Genomic DNA, 14,095 nt, shown 5'->3' with positions numbered 1-14,095 from the left:
CGCGTTATTACTTTTACAAGCAACTGGTACCAATGACTTTAAGGTCAGACACACGACAGGCCCTTCGTAAAAAGAACTCAGTGGACAATCCCAGCCTCGCCTACATTTTTAAACAAAGCTTTCAGATACTTGGGGCCTGTATTACCATCAGTTGTGGCCCTGGCACCAGATCACACAGGTATTGTAAGATTATTCGTAATGAGAATGGTTATTTCCATGTCCCACTTCTCTCCATGAAGAACTGTCCAGAAATATCACTTCTTTAGGGAGTTTTCAAGTTGTAGGCAGTATTTTGTGCAGAGCTGATTCCATGTGTTAGCAAGTTACTGTTTCCAGCCAAATCAGGGCCAACACCAGGTTGAAGCCACGACATGCCCAGCTCAAACTGAAGTATTTGCACCTTGGTTTCCCAGAGCCTGGGCCCCAGAAGGAAAGCATCAGTCGTTCACCTCCATCCAGTGGATGTTTGTGAATGTTTTGGGGTCCATTTTGTCAATGAACAGGCAGCCCTGCAAGTGGTCCATCTCGTGCTGGATGATGCGGGCGGTCCAGCCACTTGCCTGCCACACCACCTGTTCTCCTTTGGGGTTCAGCCCTGCAAAGAGAGTTCCAAACTGACTGAGGTGGGCCATACTGAACTGCATCTTTCCCAAGCTCTTTGCCCTGTGTCCTGTCTTGGCCATTTCTATTTACAGGGGGCAACAGCAGAAAGGTAATATATTAATTGGGCACAGTGATGCATCCCTGTAATCCCAGCACTGGGAAGCTCAGCCAGGACGATCTCAAATTCAGGCCCAGCCTAGGGAACTTAACTCATCATGTACCTGTCTCAAAATTTTTGAAAAAAGCCAAAGACCTAAGGAAGTAGCTTAGTGCAAAGGCCCAAGCTTTAATTCCCAATACCCCTCCAAAGTTTATATATCTATGTATAACAGAGAACAGCCCTTGGGCTGGGGTACAATTCAGTGGTACAGTGGAATACCGCATGTCTAGATGCGCCAGGCCCTGCGTTCAGGCCTGGTGGTTTTCGGCACCAAAGAAAAAACCTTAATCTGCCCACTCCCGATCATTCAACCTGGTTCTCAACTTTCACAGGTTGGTGGGCTCTCAATGAGGTGGGGATGAGCAATTCTGCTAAGATGCCTTCCTCTGAACACTTCCCACTTCACAAGAACTGCTTCACTTTTGTACAAACTGAAAGCACAACAGGAAAAGAAAAAACTGAGGGACATCATTTCAACCAGCTAGCCTGCTCAAGAGGAACAAGTATCCCAAACCCAGCAGGACTGTAATCCACAAAATACCTGTGGTATCACAGGCATGCAACACATCTACCAGAGTTGGGTCCCATTTCTACAACCTCACTGTGACTGATTTACTGGAGAAAGGGGTTAAGGAGGGGGCAGCAGAGGGAGAAGGCCACAACCAGGTGGTGTGGCATGGCGCACACCTGCAAGGTCAGCACTGTGGGAGGCTGAGGAAGATCCCAAGTTTGAGTCCACCCTGGGCAACTTAGCAAGGCCCTGCCTCAAAATTAAAAGTAAAAAGGTTGCACTAGGGAGGCTTAGGTAGGTGATCGATGCGAGTTCAAAGCTGGCCTTCACTACATAGCGAGACTGTCTCAAAGCACAAAAAGGCTGGGGCTTAATAAAAAGGTTCTGGGTTCAAGCCCCAATAGCAGGGGGGGGGGAATCAAAGGCTCAGTGGGGACTGAGAGCGCAATCAGGGAACCTCCCAACCCTCACTTCACCTCGCCAGCCCGTGTCCCCAGCCCTTCGGAGCCTCCATTCCCACTAGCCCAGTGCTCTTTAGTCCCACATTCCTGCGGGAGCTCTACGGCAACCGTTTTATGGGTTCTCAGTTAGAATATCGGTCCAGCCTAACTGCAGCCCGCACCTGAGATCTGCACGGCCTGGAAGCGGGGCACGTAGGCCAGGAAGCCGGAGACGCTCTCGCAGCCCTCCGGGAAGGTGACGAGGCTGCTGTCAAGCACACGCAGAGTAGGGTTGACGAACACTCGCAGAGGGAAGGGCTGCATCTGGCGGAGTTCGCGCAGGCGTGGCGCACAGGCGCGGTAGAGCTCCTCGGGCAGCTCCAGCGCCAGCACCTGCAGCGGCACCCCCAGCTGCGGCGCGCTCAGGCCCACGCAGCGCCGGCGCCGCATCACCTGCACCAGCCGCTGCACCAGCCGCTGCAGCTCGGGCCCCTCCAGCTGCGCTGGCTCCACCGGGGCCGCCACGGCCCGTAGCACCGGGTCCCCGACCTGGCACACGTGCGCGTAGGGCGGCCGCGGCGCTCCCTGCACCAGGCGCCTCACGTAGCGCCAGTAGGAGCGCGGGCGGCCTGGTCCTTCCAGGCTGCCCGCAGCCGCGTTGGAGCTACAGGCCCGAGCGCCACCCACACGCGCCCGCAGCACGAGCGCCCGCAGCAGCCCGCCCCACGGCCGAGCCATGGCGAGCTACGAGCCCGGAGCCCCGCCCCTTCCTCTCCCGCCCCTTCCTCCGCCGCCCGGACCCGGAAACACGCTCCTGCTCGCTTTCCGGAACATTAATTAGCTTTATTACCATTCCGGCCTGGTACAGGAGTAACCCGCGACATCAAGTTCTCAATGTCCCTCGAACCTGTCCTGGGCGAGGCTGGTAGCTGCTACCCAACCTGCGCGGGACGAGGCCCCGCACCGCGTAGGCCCAACGCCAGCTACGGCGCCCCAAGGGTCCGCGGGGCCCGCGGCTCCCCCTCCCCCAGCTCTGCCCCTGTCGGCTCCTGGGGCAGCTCTGAGGGCTCCCGGGGCAGCTCTGCGGGCTCCCGGGGCAGCTCTGCGGACTCCCGGGGCAGCGGCTCCCGGGGCAGCTCTACGGGCTCCCGGGGCAGCGGCTCCCGGGGCAGCTCTGCGGGGTCCGTCTCCCGTCCGCCTGAAGGACTGGCGGCAACTGGCGGCTCCAGGCCGGGCTGCTCCGCAGACAGCTTTGGTGCTGGCCCCATGAACTCTGGCATTACCTCCTGGTCATCTAGAGAGAAGACCACCTCTCTCTTAGGCAGGATGAAGGCAAGAGGCTCCTGGACAATAGCAATGTTCACATGCCCAAGGTTTCCGTACTTGGCAAGCTGAGTGGGTGGAATGCCTGACCGGGCGGGGAAAGAGAAATGGAAAAACGTTATTAATAAAAGTCAATACAGATGTCACTCACACAGAGGAAGGAACAATTATATAACGATGTGGTAAATGCTTGGAATGCCAACATTTTGAGAGGCTGAGGCAGGAGGCTCACAAGTTCAAGTCCCACTTGGGCAACTTAGCAAGACTCAGTCTTAAAATTTAATAAAGGAGGGGGACTACAGATGTAGCTCAAGGGTAGAGTACCCTGGGTTGAATCCCCACTGCCAAAGTGTGAAAAAGTTATAAAGTTGGACAGTGGTAATGGTTGCACACCTCCACATTTACCAAAAACTATGAAAATGGGTGCATTATTTACTTACGTGAATTACATACAGCAGCTTAAAAAATCTCTTACCTAAAGTCTGCGCTATCTGAGCTGGTGGGAAAAGGACTTGAAGACAGCGGTTTAAATACGGAACAAGGTCTTCCAGGAAGACCATGCAGAACTGGAGGAAGAGCTCTTGCTCCCCACTACTGAAGGCGGCCTCTTCTGCGCGATGAAAAGCCAGGATTATTTTGGTTACCTAAGAGACAAGAACACCATGAACCACGGCTGGGGCTGCAGCTCAGTGATGGAGCGCTAACTTGGATGCACAAGACGTTAGGTTCCACCCCCAGCTGTGCAGGGAATAGTGCTGCGGGGGCATCACATGAAATGAGCACAACGGGCAGCCCTCAAGAAAGTCCTTCCGCCATTCCCAACAGTACCTTAGTATTTTGCTTAAACCTAGCATTGGTCAATTTTTACAATTCTGTCACTTCCATGATGCAGTTTTTTTTTTTTTTTTTTTTTGAGGGTTTTTTTTTGTCTGTTTTGAGACAGGATTTCACTATGCAGTTCAGGTTGGCTTGAACTCTTTGTAGCCCAGGCTGGCCTTGAATTCACAGTGATCCTCCTGCCTCAGCCTCACGAGTATGTGCGCCATGATGCCTGACTCCATTATGATGCAGTTCTTTTCCTTTTTTTGGTACTGGAAATCAAACTCACAACCTTGTACTTGCCAGGCAAGTGCCGTGTTGCTGAGCTACATCCCCAGCCCCACCGTGCTGTACTTCTGACCCAACCTGACTCACTGCTAACAGTTTCTAGTTATTTTTATTTTATTTTTTTTAATGTGTTTGGTACAGGGTCTCACTACACAGCTAGGACTCGCAGTGATCCTCCTATTTTCAGCCTCCCCAGCGCTGGGCAGCTGGAGTGGCATGTGGTGCCAGGGATTGAACCCCTGGCCCCTGCATCTGCCTAAGCAGATGCTTTAATCTGCTGTTTCCAGTTCTAATGGAGAAGCATCATCAAATTGTTTGGAGAGCCAGGAGTGATGGTGCATGCATACAATCCCAGCACCTGGGAGGCAGAGGCAGAAGGATCATTGGGAGTTTGAGACCAGCCTGGCCTACATTGGCCAAAAAAAAGAGAGAATTTGAGGAATATAGAAATATAGAGGGGCTGGTGAGATGGCTCAGTGGTCTAAAGCACCTACTTGGAACAAGCTTAGTAAACCACAGGGACCACGGTTCAATCCCCCAGCACCACATGCCAGCCCGCCCCGCCCCCTGGTGGGCTGAGCTGGCCACACACACACAGACACACACACATAATAAATAAATAAATGTAAAAAAAAAAAATTAAAAAAAAAATATATATAGATATGAGACAAAAGGCTAATGTCCCAAGGGAGCAGGGAACAACAGACAGAGCCCAAGGAGAGCTGCTGTCTGTCACTTGTAAATTCCGGAAAGCTGGGACCCAAGGCTGCAGATAACAGCTTCTCCTGCAGGCGCTCTGTTCTTTGATCCCTTGCTTGGGATGTTATCAGCTAGCATCTGTGTGGACCTAGTGTTAGGCAAATGGTGGAAGTCAGAGTATTTTGTGTTCACTTATGTAATTATGCACATTCTTTAGCCTCCCTTTATCCCTCAATAAATGTGAGATGCTTCTGAGGCTCTGGGCTCACTTGGAGAGAGACGAATCTCAGTGAGACCTCTGAAGCTATCTATATTCATCGGGTCTTCTTGTCATTTCTTTTGGCACTGACTCATAACAGGAGAACGCCTGGGTTTTGATGCCTGCGGGGGATGGACCAGGTCTGTGATAGATGCAAAATATGAAGCACCTGACGAGATGAAGAACATCCTGGGCAGGTGTGACTCAACCGAGCCTTCAGAAAAGAGTACACAGAAGAGACTCAACTGGGAGAGATGCTCTCCAACAGGAAGAAACGGCCATGCTGCAGCTGCCTACGGAGGGGATGCCTCTGGGAGTGGACCTCCGCAGTGCAGGAACGAAACCTGAGCCAGGGAGATAGCTCAGTGGCATAAGCATAGGTTTTGAGTTCGACCCCAGTACCAAGAAAAAAAGAACGAAACTTGTCAACCAGAGGAAGCCTGAAAGGGACCCAAGCTCCAGACAACACCACAGCCCATTGCACCCTCACGAGACCTGAGCAAGCCCCCGGGGATGCTGCACCCGGCAATAACCTACTGCTTAAAAGCTGCTGCATTTGTGGGGATTTGAGAACATAAACACACTGCTGAATCAGCATAAGTGAGCTACTAAAGATTCATCAAGGTCCCATCAAGGGAAACTAATCAGAACTTCCCAATGGAAAAACCTCTGCAACCACATACCTCTCCCTGTCAGCAAGTCCACTGTCCCAAGGACCGGTTTCAGACAAAAGCCTGGCTGCTGTTCACGGAGGGGGCCAGAGTAGTAGGAAGCCAATGAATGCTCTCACCTGGGCAAGGGCATCCTCCAGGGTCCTTGTCACACTCTGTGCCAGGGCCACAGGGCAGCAGAGACGCAGCTCGTTGAAAGCGACCAGAATACTGTTAAGAAAGCAGGCCAGGGGCGGGAAGTCTAAGAGTACCATGGGTGGCTGCAGCGTGCCTGGCGGAGTGGCTGGCACAGCAGCAGGCACAGTACTGCTGCCCAGAATGGCTGGAGCAGAGATGAGCGTGTATGAGTTCATTTCATCCTGGAACTTCTCCACTGCCTCCTGAATTGCTTTCTGAAAAGTGGCCATGGCCACCCGCTGGAAAACAGGAGCTAACTGTCCTCGGAAATCGGCCCCCACACGGCTGAAGGACAGCCCAAAGTACATACACTGGCCCAGCAGAGAGTCCAGGCGGCCGCCCACTCCCCGGAAGAGGTCGGCCTCCAGCGCCTGCAGGAACTGGGAGACCTTCTGCAGCACCCAGCCGTGGAAGATGGCGCCCTCATTCACGGGGGGCCCACCAACGGCCGGGGGCAGCAAAGGGTCCTCGTCAGAAAAGATGGCGCGGTACTGTGTGATGATATCGAACAAGTGGACACGGCAGGCCTCGATGGTTTTTGTGATGTGGAAGTAGGGATCGTCACTGGGGATGGCAGTCAGGATGGAGCGGAGCCAGGCGTCGCGGGCCTGAAGAAACTTCACCCTCAGCTCAGCCTCCGTGAAGATGTCCATGCGCCGCAGGTAGCCAATGACACGGAGGCAGGCGGGGAGCTGGATGCTGCTCCTCAGCTGCTGGATCAGCTGGCTCAGCATCAGCTGCATGGACTGGCGCACCTCGTTCACAATGCCCTGAGGATTGGGGAATGCGTCATTAACCCTGATCCTGGGCTACCAACAGCCCATGACTTCCTCACCTGGAAAATGGACCTTGGGGCTGGGGAGATCTCAGTAGAATAAGTGCTTGCCTGACAAGCACAAGGTCCTGAGTTCAATCCCTGGTTCCGCCAAAAAAAAAAAAAAAAAAAAAAAAAAAATGGACCTGATGCGTAACGCTCTTGCCTAACATGTTTAAAACCCTCCAAGGATGCTCACTACAATCAACAAAATTCCAGCTACTCACTTCACCCTCCAGCCTTACCCAGCCTTCCACTCCACCTGCTTCAAATGTTCTGTGTGGCTCAGTGCAGTCCAGGAACCCTGGCTGACTTTGGATCCTTCTAACATCCCAACTTTTTTGTTGTTGTTTTGAAATGGTCTCACTGTGTAGCCCAGGCTGCCCTCAGACTCACAGCGATCCTCCTGCCTCAGCTTCTCCAGTGCTGGGATCATGTGATGCAACCATGCCCAGCAAACACACCCCAACTTCCTCTAGACACCTCCCTCTACTTGTTCTTCCCATATGCTGGTCTGCTCTCCCCCGGTCAGCATGTGACAGTACCTCTTCATCATAGGTCTCAGCTGGTCACCTCTCTAGAATGGCTTTTCTTAACTACACTACCAAAGGAGCCATCTTGGTCTTTTTGCACCCCATCCCTTGTTTTATTTTCTTCACTTACCACTCTCTGAAACAATTGTATTTGTCAACTATCAGACTTGCACTAAGAGGTAAGCCTCATGAAAGCCACACCCTTGGCTGCCTCCTCACACCCTATCCCCAGCACCAGTACTGGAACACAATGAACATACACCTTTGAATAAGAAAATACATGAATGAATTCATGTTTCCTATTCAGGCCTGCTTGACTGGCAGAAACCGATGTGAAATGCAAAGGCTTCTACCTAAGGGTTCAGTCACCACCACTGGATGGACTATCCCAAAGACACAAACATGACTACCTGGATGACAGGGATGGAAGAGTATTTCCTTTCCAGTCGGTGAACATAGGCTGCAAGCTCCAGGGCCTCTTCGTAATAGCTGTTCCGGACACAGGTGTCCATGAGCTGAGGAATCTCCAGAATTTCCAGGATTTCTGTGTGCCGGTTTAGAGTCAAGGTGTTCATGTGGCGATTGGAACTGATCTCCTCCGCTTCCTTCACAAAGTTCCTACAATCAGGAAAAACACTGGTACCTTACTGCTGTGCTCCCAAACTCCCCCAGTCATGGAGCATTTACTGTAAAGTGAGCACTAGGCTGAATGGTTTCCCTGATTTAATCCTCACATCATTATTAGTGCTATTTTTTTTTTTTCCTTTTCTTTTTCAGACAGGACCTCGCTATGCAGTTCAGGCCTCGAGCTCACATTGTAGCCCAGGCTGGTCTCAAACTCACAAGATCCTCCTGCCTCAGCCTCCTGAATGCTGGGGTTTCAGGCATGTGCCCAGCACTATTAGTGCTATTACACTTGAGGAAGCTTTTTTTTTCTTTTCTGGCTGTAGAAGGCATCAAACCAGGGCCTTATGCACTGAGTTACATCTCTAGCTCCCACCCTTTCATGAAATATTCTCTCCCATCAAAGTATTAACCAGTCCCGACCCTGCTTAGCGTCCAAGATCAGATGAGATTGGGTGTGTTCAGGGTGGTATGGCCGTAGACTCATGAAATATTCTTGATAAATCACTTAAGTTGCCCACACTAGGCTTAAACTTGTGATCTTTCTGCCTCAGCCTCCCAAATGGCTGGCATTTATGGATGTGCCACTACAACAAGAGGAAAGCTGTGATTTGAGAAAGATTAAGCAGCTTGTTCAAGATCATACCACTGTTGGGGGCCAGGGAGATGGATCAGTAGAATAACTGCTTCCCTGGCAAGCACAAGGTCCTGAGTTCAATCCCCGGTTCTGAGGAAAAAAAAAATCATACCACTGCTGAGCAGGGTGGTACAGACTCGTGCACTTGGGAGGCAGAGGCAGGACTGCTACAAGTTTGAGGCCAGCCTGGGCTACACAGTGAGACCCTATCTCTAAAAACAAAAAACAAAAAACAAAAACAAAAAAAAAAACACGAATAGAAGTCTCACAGACCTCAATCAGCTGCATGGACTCCTGCACTTACAAAAGGGTACGACTTGTGGGACTAAAAACTGTGGAATCAGCCTCCCTAGACTGATTTCTTCCTGGTAAAAGAGTAATAGGCTGCCCTCATAAGGGCGCGAAGATAAAATGAGACGATGCACGTGAAGCATTTAACATAGAACATCATGCAAAGTAAATGTGTCAGAGTAAGAGAAAGTCAGAAAAATGTTCCTTAAAACAACTATTACTGGGGCCAGGGAGATAGCTCAGTAGAATAAGCACTTGCCTGGCAAGCGCAAGGGCCTGAGTTCAATCTGGTTCTGCCAAAAAAAGGAAAAAACAAAACAAAAAAAAAAAAAACTATTATCAGGCCAGGGACATAGCTCAGCCTCACAAGGGCCTCCCTGGCAAGTGCAAGGTCCTGAGTTCAACTGCCAGTACCAAAACAGAATTTTTTAAAAAGCTATTGTCATTTTCATTATAAAGTACTAACTAGCCTTGCTCCAAGTTCCGTCCGGTTTTATCTCTATTTACTGTTCAGCTTTAGTTCTCACACTACATTATCTGTTACTTTTCTACATAAAGACTGCTTTATGAAATCGCCTATTTCGGGTCATGGAAGATACAAAATCAAGGGGAGATACAAAAGTGATCGAATATTAAAGGCTCAATCAAAAATTAAACTTGAATCACCAAACGCTGAACTGAAGCTCTAGGGATGGTCTTTCTGATTTTTGCTGTCGCACAATGACAGGATTTCCCTGTCATCTTCCTATCCATGGAAATTCTCAATCAGCTAATCGCTGGCCTGATAAATTGACATGTATGTGCGCATCTATTACCCTGATATGTATAGTGTGAACTATGCCAGACCCAGTGTGGTATGTATTTCTTTTTATGGGGTGCTCACAACAGCCTTGGAGGCGGGGACGCGCTCCTAGGTACCAATTCTGACTTGGAAACTTACTAGCCGGGGTCTTGGGCAAGTCACTCACCTCTCTCGGTCTCCACTCCATCTAAACACGGGAATGGCAGTACCTACCTCGAAGGCTGCTGCGACCCTGCACAAGGGATGGAGCTACGTCTTAGCTGTTTCTAACCCTCCGAGTGTGGGCTATCCCAGTTAAGCCACCCCTCTGGCGCTGACCGCCACACCTGCAGCTCTGCTGGAAGCTGGGCAGGCGGTCCAGCAGGCGGCCGAGCGACGCCTCCACGTCGCCGAAGAGGCGGTGGATGCGCTCGGTGCACTCCGCGCCGCGGATGAAGGTCTTGTAGTTGGCGAAGGCCAGGTCGCGCGTCTGCTGCAGCAGCTGCGCCCGCTCCTCAGCCAGGCGCTCGGGCTCGCGCCGGAGCCGCTCCAACCCCGAGCCGCTCAGTTCTCGGAGATAGCGGCCCACATCGGGTCGCTCCCGCCACTGGGCCTCGGAAAAGCGATCCCGGAATAGGGACACCAAGAGCCCTTCATCTTCTACCTCCCCAAGAGCCGCTGTCGTGGCTGTCGCCACGGCCGACGCCGGAGTTGAGGACTGGAGAGCAGCCGCCGCCATCTTCCGGCAACAGCGTCACGTGCCCTCCAGGGGGCGCTGGCCCGCACCTGGGACCGGAAGCGGCTGGACACATTTCCTGTCTCTATGGTTTCTCAGCGCCGGGCTTTCTTTCCCCGGTGGTCCTCCGCGCCAGGGTTCGCTAGCGAAAGCAACGACTGCATTGGCGCTAGAGAGGCAGGTTTGGGGGTTGCCGGGGAGGACCGGCGGCCAACTTCCGGTTCCGGGCTCCGAGACACGAGGACGGGTGTCAGAGCTACCAGGAAAATGCGGCCTTTAACTGAAGAGGAGACCCGTGTGATGTTTGAGAAAATCGCAAAATAGTAGGAGCGCGGGGAGGACGAGGGAGTGTGCGCGTGGTGGGGAGTCAGGGAATGTGGGCGCGGGGCCGACGCGAGTCGCTTCGGGCGCAGCCTCCAGTCTTCTTCTTACCCTCAGCATCGGGGAGAATCTTCAGCTGCTGGTTGACAGGCCCGACGGCACCTACTGTTTTAGGCTGCACAACGACCGGGTGTACTACGTGAGGTGAGCCGGGACGCGCGGCAGCGTGGACCCGGGTGGAGGAGGCCTGGGTGCTGTCACCCAACCTCAGCTGGAGCCTTGCTCCCTGTCATCTTTTTAGTGAGAAGATGCTGAAGCTGGCCGCCAATATCTCCGGGGACAAGCTGGTGTCCCTGGGGACATGCTTCGGAAAGTTCACCAAGACCCACAAGTTCCGGCTGCACGTAACGGCCCTGGACTTCCTGGCACCTTATGCCAAGGTTTGTGGGGTGTTTTCTCTTTGCCACCGGGGAAGAAGGCAAGGGTGCGGGCCCTTGGACACGGAGTCCAGGCAATGCGGGGTCCGCACGGGGCAAGTGTCTAGGTCCTACGGCTGGCAGTGAGGTTAGGTGCATGCAGCTGCGGGCTCAGTAAAGAGAGAGGACACTGGGGTCCAGAAAAAGACCTCTCAGGCTGTCCGTGGAAGAAATTGTAAAGTTGAAGACACTTCCTGGTGGCGCTGTTCAGGGGATGGATTGTTTGAGGGGAAAATGCCTACCTGTCCTCTCATTGTCTTCCTCCTTTTGCCTCAAATTCTTTTGAGAAATTAATTACAGAACTGGCAACTACTTTATCTGCACGAATATGACTTAGCACTGTTTTGGGGGTGCTGGGAGAGAGGACCGGGGATTGAAATCAGGACCTTACACATGTCAGGCTGGTGCTTATGCCCTCCTCCTACCCCCCCTTTTGTTTGTTTGTATGTTTTTGTTTTTGTTTTGTTTAGTCTTTTTGAGACAGGGTTTCAGTCTGTAGTCCAGATTGGCCTTGAGCTCACTTTGTAGCCTAGGTTGGTCTTGCATGCTCATTGATCCTTCTGCCTCAGCTTCCCAAGAGCTAGGATTATAGGCATGTTCTAATTTAGCACTTTTTGTCTCTTGGACTTTCTCTGTCTTGCAGTACAAAGTGTGGATAAAGCCTGGAGCAGAGCAGTCCTTCCTCTATGGAAACCATGTATTGAAATCCGGTCTGGGCCGGATCACTGAAAACACTTCTCAGTACCAGGGAGTGGTGGTATACTCCATGGCAGACGTCCCTCTGGTGAGTAGAGATGGCAGTATTACAGACACTATGTACTTTTTTTTCCTTTTTCTGAAGCATATATTTTAAACTCTTGTACCTCAGAGACTCACTGCTCAGCACCCTTTGAATTTCTCAAAGACAGTCCCAGTATTTTTTGTCTTTGTTACCTCCAGCTTCACCTTGTGCTTATTGAATGACTTGGGTGAATGAGTTTGACTTGGGTGAATTCTCTTCCTTTGAATCCCAGGGTTTTGGGGTTGCAGCAAAGTCTACACAAGACTGCAGGAAAGTAGACCCCATGGCGATTGTGGTATTTCATCAAGCAGACGTTGGGGAATACATAAGGCATGAAGAGACACTGACTTAAAGTGAAGTTGTCACAAGGACCTAACAGCTGTGTGGAACGGCCTCGCTTGGTTTCCTGTGTCTGCAGATGCCTCCATCGTGTGGAATTTTGTCACCACTGCGACTTCTATGAGGACTTCTTAATATTATCACTAACAAGTGCAGGCTGGATTCTTACTATGCAGAAATGCCTCAGAAATGTAGTTTCAGATCTATTTGTGACTAAATAGAATACTCTTATTCTATATTTGAATCATTTTTACATTTGAATCAGGCGTTCTTGTTCTTAATGATAGGTTCTAAATCATTAGAACCAAGGACAAGAATCGCTTATTATTGTTATCTGTGATAACATTTTTAGCCAGACTCGTGATAAGCACACAGTGGACTTTCTTTTTTGTGACTATCATGAAAGATAAGAATCAGGCTGGGCATGATGGCTCCTGCTTGTAATCCCAGCACAGGGAGGCTGAAACAGGAGGATCAATGTGAGTTCAAAGGCTAGCAGGAGCTATATATAGGGAGAACCTGTCTCAAAAAAAAAAAAAAAAAAACCAGGTAAAAAACACAAAAAAAAAATTCCCCTTTTTTTTTTTTTTTTTAAAAGACCCCCTGTCTCAAAAAAAAAAAAAAAATAATAATAATAATAATAGCTCATATCACAGATTTTACATGTGAAATATGGCTTAGTTTGTGTAACTTACTGGCACAATGTAGATGTACATAATTTTTTTTTGATAGTTGACACAAAGGTATTAAAATTGGCATCTTTAACCTTCTCTTCAGTGAACATCCATCTGATTACCTTTGTAAGGATAAACTGTGTGCCCACTGATGCCACACCATAGTCCTTGAAGACATCAGGACAAGGAAGGGTTACCTCCATCTCCTCAATCATGAGTTGCTTTGAGAGGGAAGTTCAGTCTTCCTGCATTATTTGAACTCGAGCTCAAGTCATCTTGTCTCAACCTGTCCAGTAGATGGGCGCAGCCTGGCTTGTTTATCTTCAATTCTCGATTCTTTCCCAAAAACTTCTCCCACGATGCATCACAGCCATGGCGACTCCACATACCTTCATAAGGTCTGCAAAATCTGGACCAAAGCAGGCCATCCAGATGGGTAATTATTCAAGCAAAGCTGGTTCAGCTAAGCCAGACCAATTACACCAGGCATGGTGGCACACAGCTGTAATCCTAGTACTTGGGAGGCTGAGGTAGGAGAATTGTTGAGTTCAAGACCAGCTTGAGCTACAAAGGAAGCTCAAGGACAAGCCTGAGCTACACTGTGAGACCCATTTCCACTTCAGGCTTTCCCAAGAACCTGTATGCCCATGGCTGGAGGCTTCATGTTTAGGACCTTAAGTTCTCATCCTTTTTTGCCCCGTAACTGGCAATAAAACACCATCAAACGCCAAATTCCACCTATATAATTCACCATTCCACAAGCCAGATCAAACTGCTGAAAGTACATAATAGTTTGTACTGTACATGGTATCTCTTCCTTCTTTTCTCCCCCTCCCCTTCCCCTCCAACCCCGCTTCCCTGCTTAGTTACAAAAGCTTTGTTTCCATTTTTTTCCTTCCATTCTCTTTCTCTTGTCTCTTCTTTCCTTTTCCCCTCCCCACTCCATTGAAAATCTTCCCATTTCCACATTCCTATTGTACATTTTGGTCCTTATTTGAAAGTCTTCTCATTTTCGTATTCCTATTAACACATTTCAGTCCTTATAGTAAGAAGAACCTGTTCAGCTGTTTTCCAGTAAGTGTTGTATATGTGGAACAAAAACTTCTGTTTAAATCCCAGTTCTTCCGCCTCACAGCTC

The 14,095-nt window shown here is 50.4% G+C and overlaps 3 protein-coding genes across 4 annotated transcripts; 1 reads left to right on the top strand and 2 right to left on the bottom strand.

Annotated features, from left to right (window-relative positions):
• Positions 1–95: 95 nt before the first annotated feature.
• On the bottom strand, positions 96–2,456 carry Pdf (peptide deformylase, mitochondrial). The gene is made up of 2 exons (XM_004626013.2): positions 1,897–2,456; positions 96–595 (listed from the first exon to the last, which is right to left on the bottom strand). The coding sequence occupies exons 1-2, from the start codon at positions 2,450–2,452 to the stop codon at positions 438–440; spliced, it is 714 nt and encodes a 237-aa protein (XP_004626070.1). The 5' UTR covers positions 2,453–2,456; the 3' UTR covers positions 96–437.
• Positions 2,457–2,545: 89 nt separating this feature from the next.
• On the bottom strand, positions 2,546–10,388 carry Cog8 (component of oligomeric golgi complex 8). 2 transcript variants are annotated; one of them, XM_023709191.1, is made up of 6 exons: positions 9,978–10,388; positions 7,708–7,915; positions 5,893–6,720; positions 3,513–3,681; positions 2,926–3,122; positions 2,546–2,802 (listed from the first exon to the last, which is right to left on the bottom strand). In XM_023709191.1, exons 1-6 carry the CDS (start codon positions 10,367–10,369, stop codon positions 2,698–2,700), a joined length of 1,899 nt encoding a protein of 632 aa, XP_023564959.1. In that variant the 5' UTR covers positions 10,370–10,388; the 3' UTR covers positions 2,546–2,697. The 2 variants fall into 2 exon arrangements, with proteins under 2 accessions (XP_023564959.1, XP_004626069.1); XM_004626012.2 differs by having other exon boundaries at positions 2,546–2,901; positions 2,932–3,122.
• Positions 10,389–10,581: 193 nt separating this feature from the next.
• Positions 10,582–12,812, top strand: Nip7 (NIP7, nucleolar pre-rRNA processing protein). The gene is made up of 5 exons (XM_004625825.2): positions 10,582–10,689; positions 10,805–10,891; positions 10,989–11,127; positions 11,807–11,947; positions 12,177–12,812. The coding sequence occupies exons 1-5, from the start codon at positions 10,634–10,636 to the stop codon at positions 12,294–12,296; spliced, it is 543 nt and encodes a 180-aa protein (XP_004625882.1). The 5' UTR covers positions 10,582–10,633; the 3' UTR covers positions 12,297–12,812.
• The last annotated feature ends 1,283 nt before the right edge of the window (positions 12,813–14,095 follow it).

Source organism: Octodon degus, unplaced genomic scaffold (genome assembly GCF_000260255.1).
Source record: "Octodon degus isolate 3935 unplaced genomic scaffold, OctDeg1.0 scaffold00011, whole genome shotgun sequence".
Classification (NCBI taxonomy): Eukaryota; Metazoa; Chordata; class Mammalia; order Rodentia; family Octodontidae; genus Octodon; species Octodon degus.
This window is presented reverse-complemented; position numbering and strand designations above follow the sequence as displayed.

Bases quoted from the DNA above. Each gene is read 5' to 3' on its own strand.
- Nip7 (XM_004625825.2), top strand. From the start codon at position 10,634: ATGCGGCCTTTAACTGAAGAGGAGACCCGTGTGATGTTTGAGAAAATC. The intron at 10,892-10,988 runs GTGAGCCGGGAC...TCATCTTTTTAG, and splicing joins GACCGGGTGTACTACGTGAG to TGAGAAGATGCTGAAGCTGG. The intron at 11,948-12,176 runs GTGAGTAGAGAT...TTTGAATCCCAG, and splicing joins CCATGGCAGACGTCCCTCTG to GGTTTTGGGGTTGCAGCAAA.
- Pdf (XM_004626013.2), bottom strand. From the start codon at position 2,452: ATGGCTCGGCCGTGGGGCGGGCTGCTGCGGGCGCTCGTGCTGCGGGCG. The intron at 596-1,896 runs GTGCGGGCTGCA...CTCTCTTTGCAG, and splicing joins CCAGGCCGTGCAGATCTCAG to GGCTGAACCCCAAAGGAGAA.
- Cog8 (XM_004626012.2), bottom strand. From the start codon at position 10,369: ATGGCGGCGGCTGCTCTCCAGTCCTCAACTCCGGCGTCGGCCGTGGCG. The intron at 7,916-9,977 runs GTGTGGCGGTCA...TCCTGATTGTAG, and splicing joins AGCTTCCAGCAGAGCTGCAG to GAACTTTGTGAAGGAAGCGG. The intron at 3,123-3,512 runs GTAAGAGATTTT...CCGCCCGGTCAG, and splicing joins TCAGATAGCGCAGACTTTAG to GCATTCCACCCACTCAGCTT.